At 49.3% G+C, this 11,721-nt stretch overlaps 1 protein-coding gene across 8 annotated transcripts in view; it reads right to left on the minus strand.

The window, feature by feature from the left end:
- Positions 1-20: 20 nt before the first annotated feature.
- The window catches only part of LOC113491369 (zinc finger protein 883-like), a 16,863-nt gene continuing 5,162 nt past the window's right edge, over positions 21-11,721 (minus strand). For 2 of the 8 annotated variants that reach the window (XM_026868229.1, XM_026868230.1), the window contains 3 exons: positions 3,507-3,613; positions 2,943-3,087; positions 21-2,262 (listed from right to left, as the gene is read on the minus strand). In XM_026868229.1, coding sequence (XP_026724030.1) covers positions 830-2,248 — 1,419 coding nt within the window. In that variant the 5' untranslated portion in view covers positions 2,249-2,262; positions 2,943-3,087; positions 3,507-3,613 and the 3' untranslated portion in view covers positions 21-829. The other 6 variants (XM_026868228.1, XM_026868225.1, XM_026868226.1 and 3 more) reach the window with 6 other exon arrangements.

Consider the following 11,721-nt stretch of genomic DNA (forward strand, 5'->3'; position numbering starts at 1 on the left):
GGGGGGGGGGGGGGGGGGGGGGGGGGGGGGGGGGGAAGTATTTTTTTGGTTAAATAAGGTAAGGCCACATTTTTGCCCATGTTTTGTTGATGTCCCAAATTGGAAGGTGCTTCAAACCAGCAAGGACAAATTTGGAAGAAGCTGCCACAGACCAGTAATGGGCAGTGTTCCAACTGGAAATACTTGCACATCTATGTTTTCTGGGAACAGCCGCAAGAGTTTTGCGTTACTCAGCTATTGTGTCACTCAGGCTTTGCATGAAGAGGTAAGAAGTCATTGTCTCATGTAAGATTTGGAAAAAAAAAGGAAGAAAAGACAAATAGATTGAAGTTCAGCTCCAAAGTCTTAGACTCAAAAGATTGGAAGTGCCTTGTCAAAGTGTAAACTTACTACATTCATCAAAAAGCAGGAAAAGTAATAAAAAGAGAGTTCCTAAGACTACTAAGTGTCTAACAAGCCAAAGTTTTGAGTCGGAACCAACCTGGAACTTTTTTTGATCTTTGCTTTAGTTGTAAAGTTATGTTACAAGCCTGATTCTGCCAGTTGTTATTCTACCGCATATTCACAGTCCCTGATGTACCCAGAAGCTGGTGTCTGGTCCCTAGGCTCTCAGCACTCTTCCTAAACCACCGGTGCTCGGTTCTTAGGACTAACTCCCTGCTTCCAGACCTCCTAATGGTTTTTGTGCTGCTGAGGTTAAGCCCCCAGTCCTGACACCAGAGCTACCATGTCTCCAGTCAGTCTCTTCCCACCATGGTTCTCATCACCCACCCTTTTCAGGTACCTCAAACACTGCTTTTGTTTCCTGTTCCAATCATCCGCTCCAGCCCTACGGCAGAAGTGAGCGGGAAGTGAATGTTCTCCTACCCATCGTACATTTGTAAGGTTTCTTGGCTGCGTGGATTTTCAAATGCACTTTAAGCGTTGAGCTTTTCCGGAAGCTTTTCCCACACTCACCGCACTCATAGGGCTTGGCTCCTGCATGGATCCTCAGGTGGGCACCAAGGGCTGAGCTGTGCCTGAATGTTTTTCCGCACTCCTCGCACTTGTAGGGTCTCTCCCCGCGGTGGATCCTCAGGTGCACATTGAGAGCCGAGCTCCGCCGGAAGCTGTCCCCGCACTCCACGCAGATGTAGGGCCGTTCCTCGGCATGCGTGGTCTGGTGCTTGGCCAGAGTGGAGCGGTCGCTGCACCTCCGGCCACACTCAGCACACTGGTAGGGGTTGGTCAGGAGGCCACCGTGGTACATGGGCAAGGCCTTTCCCCCGTGGATGCGGCGATGCGTGGTGAGCGCCGAGCTCTGGCTAAAGCCCTTTCCGCACACAGGGCACTTGTAGGGCTTCTCGCCTGTGTGTGTTCGCATATGGGTCACCAGCGAGGAGCTCTGCCGGAAGGTTTTCCCACATTCGGTGCACTCGTATGGTTTCTCTCCCGTGTGGATCCTCTGATGCCTAATGATGGCTGAGCTGTCCCGGAAACGCTTCCCACACTCCTGGCACTTGTGAGGCTTCTCTCCCGTGTGGACTCTGCGGTGTATGATCAGGGAAGAGCGATCGCTGAAGCTCTTCTCACACCGCGGACAATTAAAGGGTTTCTCACCCTTGTGGCTTCTCTGGTGGACAATGAGATGCGAGTTCTGGCTGAAGCTCTTCCCGCATTCGTTGCACTGGTAGTGTCTCTCTCCCGTGTGGGTCCGCTGGTGCCTGATCACATTGGATCTCTGGCTGAAGGTCTTCTTGCACTCATTGCACTGGTAGGGCTTCTCGCCCGTGTGGATCCGCTGGTGTTTGATAAGGTCTGAGTTGCGGGTGAAGCTCTTCCCACATTCAGAGCAGCTGAAGGGTTTCTCTGACAGGTGGATCCTCTGGTGCTGGCTCAGGTATGAGCTCCGGCTGAAGCTCTTCCCACACTCGGGACACTCGTAGGTTTTCTCTCCCACCTGCTGAATCCAAATGGCACCATTCCCACACATGGGTGGGTCTGGCTTGTCTCCAACAAGGATAACTTTGCTGATGTGGGCTCTACCACTGTCCTCACGTTCCCAGACTTCCATCCCACAGGGAGTTACCATTCCCCATCTCTTTCCAAAAGTCTCCACCTCACTTTCTGCCTCCAGCTCCTGCTTGCAGTCCTGTCTTTGATCAGCATCCTGGAAGGTATCTCCTGTGAGCTTTCTGGAGGGGAATAGATGCAGTTCAGCTCTCACAGGACTCTCCTGATGAAGCTTGCCCTTTTGTGTGTTGTCCATGGTCCTGTCACCTGCTGGAGTGAACAGAGGAACTAGTAATGAATAAAGCCCCCCTGCTTCTTGGAGGGAGAAGTCCAAACAGGGCAACTGCAGAGACCTGCTGCATGTCAGCCACCATTAGCTAACAGTGAGGACCCACCCTCTCAGTATCTTCTCTAGGCAAAGTGAGGGCACTGAGACCAAGGAGCACAGGAAAGGAGTGTGACCCAAAGATAAACAGCCACTGTGCCACAGATCGCAAAGAGGGTCCTCCATCATAAAGTTACAGCCCTAAAGGACAAAACTCATCACTTGATTGTCCTCAAAGTTCCCATGTCTAGTGAGGTTAGAGGAACATCACTGGTCTCCTCAACAACCCTCACTGCAGCTGCTTCTCTCCTGTTGCCTGTGAATCACTGCTCTTCTTCCAGCATTCCCATGCTTAATCAAGGAAGGAAGCAGTCAACGCCCCAGGAACATCCAGTCCTGCCAAGCAGACTATTTTCTTTCTTCTTTCCAGTCATAGCTCTTTTCCTTAAAAAGTAAGGCCTACATATTCTGCAGCAAACTGTATCTAGATTTTGTCTACAGAACAGATAGGCAAATGAGTGGAAAGATAAACTGTTTTATTAATCAAGCACAGAAACGAACATTTTGATTTAAACATTTCGAGGCTCCTGATTTTTTATTAGTTATACTCATATGAAGAACACACTTTGGAAATGGATGCTGGAGTGTGAGGTAAGCCGATTAGCTGGATGGCACTGTTTACACAGTTGACATCATCCTCTTATGTGTGGGATGTCAGAATATGAGGTGAATGCAGCAGGATAAACCCCTCAGGTTTTGATTCAGGTGATCTGCATGTTTTGGAAGACACCATGGCACTGGTTTAACTGATTACCAAAGTTTTGTTTACAACACTCAGGGCTGAAAAACATTTGTAGTACAAATAAAGCACTGGCCCAAGGCATGCACCTCAAGGCAAACTGATCAATAAAACATGAAAAATATTGTCAGCATGAAAGGAAGAAAAAGCCACACTTTCGTTAGTTATGCATTCTAACATTCTGAGTATAGTCTTCACTGAAAAATACACAGGATTTGATTTCATTTTGGATAGGGTCCTTTTGAAAGGCTATTAGATACCCCAGGAGGGTGTTTCATCTTTTAAAGTACTGGAGCAGTACAGGCTGGATGAGAGTGAGGCATGCAGCACAGGACACACCAAATTTTCAGCATTCAGCTCTTCCCAGACATGCTCTATCCACTTTCTCACCTTGTGAGCAATCTCTCTACTGTCTTGGTGTTTAGCTGCTTCTGGCCACAAAGCTGTTTCTCTTCACTCCATCCAGGAGGTTAAAGCCAAGTTAGGGACTGCAGATCCTGATTAAAGGAAAGAAAACAGATGTGTAGCCGTGCAGTAGAATGAGATTACACAAGAATAAGTATTTAGCAGATGAAAGCAACCTAGACTAGAGGAAAATGACACCCAGAAACATGAGTCAGGGTCACTGTCTGTTCTGCCACACACACCGTGACACTGCTGTTTGGGTCCAGTAACCAGGGCCAGCTCATGTAGTGAAGACAGGTTTGACTACCTATCAGCAGAGAGCTGCCTGCCAGTTTGCTGACTTCTCACAAGTGTCTGGATGTTCCTCCTGCTGCACTTCCAGACCAAAATGCCTTCTACTGGGTTTTGTGTAAGAATAATACTGATTCCTCAGACCATTTTCTCTCCATCATCTTTCTTCCTAGTGAACTAAATAAGAACATAATATAGTTAATGCAGTTCTGTTCTGCAGATGGAAGAAAAAAGCCACCTTCACAACTGAGCTGCTTTCTGTGTCTGTCTGGCGTCCCATTTATTGCCTTTACCAAAGGAGTATTTTGCTTGGTTGCTCTCAGTGGCTCAGCCAGGCACACGCAGGTCTGGGTGAGAGATTTTGGTCTGCTCACACATTACTGACAGGAGCAGTCCGAAGGCAGAATTTTCTGTCCTGTGCTCCAGAAAAATGGCAATTTGGCTGCCTTGTTCCAGATGGGGTTTACAGGGCTGGCAGTGAGCAGAAAAAAACAAACACACACCTGTTTATGCATGAACACCGAGATGATTTAGTCAGCCAATATACAATCCCACTTTTCAAGGATCTCTTTTCAGAGCAGAAGTATGCTGTGCAGGAGTGGGGTTTGTGGGATAGAAAATTAGGTCACCCATTTAGCACTACATTTGTGCAGTGGTATTTGTACAGAGGCATTTTAAGATGCTGAGGGCTCAGTAACATCCTAGAAATGTACAGGTTACAGAAAGAAAATGCTTTAAAACTGCACATGTGAATGAATGCCAGCTCTGCAATGGTGTTGCACCATTTTGGTCACGTAGATTCCCACCGTGCCACTAGGAACAAGTGTAAAATTGCTCATGACTGGGTGTTCGTAAGAAATGTAAACCAGCATCTTTTCATTTCAAAATGAGAAACAAACAAACTGGCTGCTCAGTGGTGTACCCGAGGACGGTACTGTGACAGTTGCCAGGCCCTCCTGAGGACAGAGGGAAGATTTCCTCACCTGCATAACACCACCACAAAAAAAGGAGGCCCCTGATAAAATGGAGATCTGACATTTTGTTGGCTCTGCCTCAGCCTGGAGTCACATCCTTCCTGCTCCACACCGCCTCTTCCACAGTGGATTTGGTGGGATCACCCCTTGGGGAGAGGGTGTTTCCATTCCTCCTGGCAGCAGGCAGCAGCTACAGGCTCTGATCCTAGTAAAAGGCAAGGAAGCCAAGGTCTCCCTCCCCATACAATCTCCATCCACAGCGCCACTCTGTGGGTAAGCCTGACCCTGCTGAACCATCCTTCTGATTTTAGGAGAAAAGAAACGTCCTTCTGGCTCAGTCCCTTCCTACTGTCGTTCGAGAGCTGCTGCGAGCGCATCGTCAACATGCACCCTAAAATGGTGGACAAGCACCTACAGAAGGTAGAATGCAGATGCAGGAAGACAGCTGATGCTGTGCAGAGCCAGGTAGGTTGTGGGATATGGCAGAAAAGCATGTTGTGTGGTCGGTAGGAAAGATCTGTCTTTAAACAAGATGGGAAACCCGAAACACCACTGAGCACCAAACCCAGGACAAGGTGCTAGTCTCCAGAGCAACCATGTTTGGACAAAGCCAAGTCTACAAGCAGTGTCCTGGCTGATAAGGTAACCTACTCCTTACCAGGCAAAATGAGCAATGAGAGAGACTGAGCTCCTGTGATGACAGATAGATAGCAGCCCCAAAGAGGCTTCCCCATGAAGGATGAGGCTGGCCAGGAGCAGGCGAGCCACCACTGAGACCACGAGTCTCCAGGAGACGGGGGACGTGGGGAGAATAAAGTTCCCATGGATGTCAACCCAGGGAAACCAAACATCTTCCACGGGGACCTTCTCTGAGTTTGAACCCAGTGGCACAGCAAAGACATCAGACCCCACTGCCACAGGAGGTAGCCTGTGCCCAAACTCTGCCTCAGGCAAGCAGCTGCCACTGCCTTCCCCAACACAAATCCAGCACTGGGCAGCACACAGGCCCGGTGGGGGGGCAGGCGTGGTCAGGAGGAAGCAGGGGCAGCAGTGGAAGGAACAGTGGGAACAGAGGCGTCTTCTATGACACCACCACCCATGACACCTCCCCAGCTCTCCTGGGAGAACCCAGAGGGGCAGGAAGAGAACGCAGGCAGGCAGGCAAAGCAGCAGAGGTGACACCTCAGGCAGCATAGGGGACCCCAGACTGTTACGGACACCACTCACGGTGTGATGTTGGCCACATGGGCTTGTCTGGTTTTGTTTGGTGAGTAGTAAATGTCTCTCCTTCAAGCCAGGTTATGAGAAAGGGCAGCCGACCCAGCTGCTCTTCACCTCTCCCGATCACTCTCCAGCTTTGGCAATCTGGAGGTGAGAGAAAGAGATGGGAGCACCCTCGAATGCCTCAGGTGCAAAGATTTCATGTGCTTAAAATTTTGCCAGTCTTCACCCATTGAAGCTGGTATTTTATTTATCAAGGCAGGCCAGAGAGTGACCTAGGAGCGAGGGAGGAGGACTTGGAGCTGGATGCAGTGGGCAGAGGCTGGAGTAGAGGTGGAGACTGGTGATGCAATAACAGGGTCAGCTGGGTGCGTAAAACAGACACAAATGCAAAGGCAGAGATCTGGAGGGAAAAGCTGGCCAGATGAAGTGACAGGGGAGGGAGGAGAAAGAGGCCTGAGAGAGAACCTTGCTTAAAGACAAACAGAAAGGTATATAGCTGGAAGAAATGGGTAGAAAGGCCAGGCTGCTCTGGCCACATCCTAGCAGGAGACCGTGGAGGTGCTCTGTATCCCCCAGTCTCCTCATTCCCCTGCTTTCTGCAACCCTGCCCCAATCACCTGGCAAAGTGTGGTGCCTTCCTTTCCTACTGCCCCACCAAGTGCATGATAACCCTTGCTGTCCTCTTGGGGGGAACACTACACGTAACCTTAACACATAGGTGTTAATAAGATGGCATAGATGTTAATGAGATATAGGCCATGCGGAAGTTTTTGTTTTGACGAAAAGAAAACCAAAGACGTCATAGGTTAAGAGACTTACAGAGGTTGCAAAGTCAAGCTTGGAGCATGCCTGAATCACAGTCATTTTGCAACCTTAGATTTGTTCCCCATGTAGTAACCCAGCTCTTTAATTACCTGGCTTCACTGTTTTCACATGGTCTTGGCTTCTTTAGTCCCTGGATGGACACTGCCTTTCTAATCAGCAGCTATTCAGTATGTTATGTCACCCTTATTGTTCAGGGTTTGACTCTGATTTATTTACTGATCCCATTTGAACTCTGCTATAGACAGAATGACTCACTTCCTCAGGATCTTTTTACATACTCCCATGTTTTAGAACTTCACAGCTATTAATTGGTTTATGGTGATTTTGCAAATAGCAAAATGAGGGCAAATAGGGATTAAACTCAAATCATCCACTACTTTTAGAATCTCGGTTTGAGATATCTCAGCTCTGTTTTCTCAGAGTAGATATGCTAATGTAGCTAAATACACCACATGCAGACTCCAAAACTGAAAGAAAGCTCAGCCTTCCTATAAATGGCAGCCCACAAGGTAAGGAAAATGCCATTAATAACATGCTAAGAAACCTGGTACTTGCCTAGCATCACGCAGGAGCCTCTAGTGCAGTCAGGAATAAAACCTACTTCTTGGAAGAGTACCAACGTAACTACCCTTGCCCTTCCAACATCTTCCTGACTCATTCTTCCATACACCTCCCAAGCTGTGGGAAATGAGGCAGATGTCCTGAATATAGTAAGTGCCTAACCTGGGAAACTGATTCCCTGACAGAGCAGGTCCAGTCTCTACACTGAAGGAGCTGCCAAGTTTTTAGAAAAGAGTAGGCTGGTGTGTACTTCAAGAATGTATAAAAAGCACATGCAAGAGGAGATGAAATTAAGATTGCACATGAAGCTTTTACTTGGACACATCTAACCTCCAAAGGTTTGATTTCACAAGCTTTCATAATGTTCTTTACAGGGAAGAATCGGCTTTAAGTTCTGCATAAGGGTTCAGTGAACATTTGGCCCATCATAAGGGCATACATGCGTCCACTGGGGCATGCTCCATTAACTCAAGTGCTCTGGACTCACTTAGCCAGAGGAAGAGAATTTGCAGAGGCTAAAATCTCGAAAGGAAACAGTTTCCTTGCTCCAGCCCCAACAGCAGGGCTACATTCCCAATATCATCATTGACTTCCAAGACATTTCTCTCATTTCAAGATTTGAATATTCAGAGCTTTGGTGAAGGTCCCTCAGCCATGTACTGTCCCCAAAATACTACACCCCTTTCAATATGGGCAGAGCAGGTTTTCCCCAGGTCTAGACCCTGCATCTTGAGCCTGCATTTCCCATGTGCACCCAGAGAAGGCAACAGAGATCTGGGTTCAGCCTTCTGGCTCTTCTGAGTGTGGCAAGGTTAGCATTCCTTTCTCCCTCTGACTCCCTGCATTTTATTTTTCACCAGTGCTCTTGGGTTGGGGCTGCACAGCTGGCCCCTGGGGAATGAAAGTGCAGCAGCCAGGAACACCACTCTCTGACCAGGAGTACCGCCAGTTCTTCAGGTCCCTCCGGGCTGCCCGTCATGCCAGCACTGCCTGCCTCCTTCGTGCACTGTACGGCTGCCAGAACCCCCTGGTCCAGATGCTGGACAAGTACGAAAACCATGGAGTCATCCCTGAGGGTAAAGCCAACTGTGACTCCCCAGGGCAGGCAGATGGATGGGGGTCCTGTAGAGCCAGCACCAGACCTGATCACTGGGAGGGGACAGAGACTTGTGAGCTGGTGGGGGAGAGGAGTGGGGAGAGACCCTGTGGTGAGAAGACATCTTCTCGTGAGCATCCTCTCTCACACTTGATTGCATCCAAACATGTCCCTGGGACCAGCCTCCTTTCACACCTTGGGTCATGGAGATGACCAAGAAGTGGTGGAGTTTCTCACCAAGCTTCAGGGAGGCACCCAAATGGCATGGGGGTTTTATGAAGGGATGTCATTAGACAGTGAGGTTATTGCTGAGGGCTGGTGGGACCCCAGCACTGGAGTTTAACACTGAGTCTGTGTCTTTATTTGACTCTTTCTAGGGCCCATATGCTCTGAACTGCCAGGAACTCCTTTCTTCCCCGACTTCTGCACCTTTTCTTTTTATCGTTGTACTAGGAAAAAGTATTTCATTAAGGTGAGTTATTTAGCTGTTTCCTGAAGATCATGTTGTGCTCTGGGCAATGACCAGGGAAAAGGGAGAGCCTTGAAAATGAGGAAGTGGGAAAACAGGAGGCTAAAAGATAGGGAAGATAGAAGAAAGCCATGGGCATCCCACCTTCCAGTGACACTCGCACCAAGCTGACTACCTTACACAGATGGCACCTGCAGCCACTTCTCAAAAAGGGGACTTTGCAGAAGGTATTCCTGAAGAAAAAGAACCTTTGAGGACCACCTCAGCCCTTATCTCCAGCTCTCATTCATAACCAAGTTGAGACAACCTAGGTTACCCCAGGAGAAAGGGTGGTTCATGCAGGCTAGAAGAGAAGGAAAACCAACTGGGATTCACAAGAAGAGACTTATGGGGAGACTTGATAAGGAAATGAGAAGGTTTCTTTCCTTTCTTGGGCTCATCTTTGTAGGGAGTGGGAAAGACGGAATTGTACAGTGAGTGCTAGCCCCACAGAACAGGGGGGTGGCTAGGTGCCTGCTCCTGAATCCTACTGCCTCTACAGAGATGTGTTTTCTCCTCCACAGAGGACTGCATGCCCAGGAGAGACCAAAGCCGAGCTGGGGAGCACACAAGCCTTCAACGACATGACCATGAACAGTGATGCCATGTTGTCTGACATCTTCAGTCCCCAGTCGCCTTTTCCTATGTCTCCCACAACCGCCCAGCCAGTCCACTCCATCCCTGACAAAGAAGTAGCTGTGATCCCCACCTCCTTACCTGAGTCAAGGAACATGCAACTAAATCCTTCTGACCCACATGCCACGGAGGTGACAGCCAGTAACCAACAGAAAGGACAGCTGCCCACCAGTGACATCCAGGATCTCCTCCTGAGGCTACAAGATACCCATGTGCAGAATTCACTGCAGAAATTTCAGTTGTTGTTGACCATGGGGAAGACACTGGGAGAGGAAGAGTTGCAGGCTGCCGCCCTGAAGCTGCTGGTGGCCCTGAACAATGCAAGTGTGCCTCAGTCAGCAACCAGCACTGATACAGGGCACGGACGAAAGAAGTGAGCAGCAGGGGAGGATCAGCCATTGTGGCTTTTCTACATGGTGCCAAGTCAGATATGCTGCCTCAGAGGGGACATATGGGAAGATGGAAACAAGTGAAGTCCTCCTTCCTAGGCCTGAGGTATCGTCAAGGTCAACAATGCTTCCCCAGGCCAAGAGTGTGGAAAACAAGGGGAAAACCCATGTTTTCCAAGTGCATGGGAAAACCCATGGCATGTGAAATGGTATTGCTCAGGATTCAAAGAGAAAGATGTTATCCTCTTGGAAATAACTGTATTGAAGAGATACTGTCTCCTCCCACAAACTGTTCACTTGCTCTTTTTCAATTTGGGAGACAGGTCTTTTTGAACAAGGCAAGATGGAAAAATAATTAATTTTTCCTGCTTGTGGTTCTGCTACCATGCCTGTCCTGGACAGAGATGGGGTTTGTTCAAAGTCATGGGAGAACGCTGGCCTTTATTCATCAAATATAGGTGTCTCTGCTCAGAAGCATTAAGAGAAGAATCTTCTTTGGAAGTATGTGTATAAATATAGATACATACATACACAAGGGATGCTCTCTAAATGCAGGAAGGCCTTACCCTGCAAGGGAACTGCTGGCTTAGCATTCTCCTTGTATTGGTGTTTGCACATGGTTGTTACCTACCTCTGAAATAATGCTATGAAACACACAGGATAAATATTCATATTAAGAACCTCCTCTTGTCTCAGAAAATCAGAGAGTCTGATTTACGGGAATTTTGGCTGAAGCGCTGTTCCTTTTATAAACTCTGGACATACCTGTAAGTAAAACCATGTGAAGCCATCTGGAGCCAGCACTTGCTGCTAAAGGCTGAGTGAGAACTTCAGGAACCAGCTCCGTTTTCCTGACTCTCTACTCAGAATGAGTTTAGAGCTACCCCCATTGATTGGTTTTGGCTTGCAGGAGACCACTGTTAAAAGTGAGAGTCCCCTGTTCACCTTTCCTCTGACAGGCCTTTTTGTAAACTATTCCACGGAGGGCTATGAGGAGAAAGGGGCGAAAGGCAGCTCTCCTCAAGGATGCACCACCCCAAGCACATGCCTGTGGAGTGGGTTTGTGTCAACTGCCTAAGTAACACAAACACAACTGAGTGAAATACAGGCTCCATCCCTATCCATGGAAGGAAGTCCTTAGAAGAGCTCCTTAGAAGAAGATCTCAAAATTACAGGTCCTCCATTCGTCCTGGGTAGCTTAATCTCTCCCAAGGCCGACGGAGGTCACACCTGGGAAACGGGCAAGCCCTTGAACATGAGCGTTTGCTTGCTTCCATGGAGGAGTGCCCAGGGCATAGTCGGGACTGGGTGGGATCCCGACAAAAGCCAGGCTGTCCGGGCCTCACGCTGACACACCAGCGCCTCTGCTTCTCGCTCGAGAGATCCCAAAGCTGCCAGATCCCTGCCTGAAGCACCAGGGCGTCGTGTCCCCTCCAGCCGCCTGGCAGTGACAGCTCCTGCAGCGCCGGCAGCGAGGCACCGCCGGGGCATTTCTCGCAGCAGCCTTGCTTGCCATCACCGCCCTCGGGTCCTGGCTGGCAGCCCACGCATGGGTTGGCACACACGTGGGGTTGCCAGATTCGGCCTCAGCGAGCCAAACACCAGAAATCTCCTCGCCGGGTGGCTCCGGCCAGGCCCTCCACGACGCCGCGGCCTCCGGGCCCCCCCTTGGGCCGCCCTCCCATCGGCCGGGGGG

This window comes from Athene cunicularia, assembly GCF_003259725.1.
Source record: "Athene cunicularia isolate RWA chromosome 1 unlocalized genomic scaffold, athCun1 chr1_part2, whole genome shotgun sequence".
Taxonomy (NCBI): domain Eukaryota; kingdom Metazoa; phylum Chordata; class Aves; order Strigiformes; family Strigidae; genus Athene; species Athene cunicularia.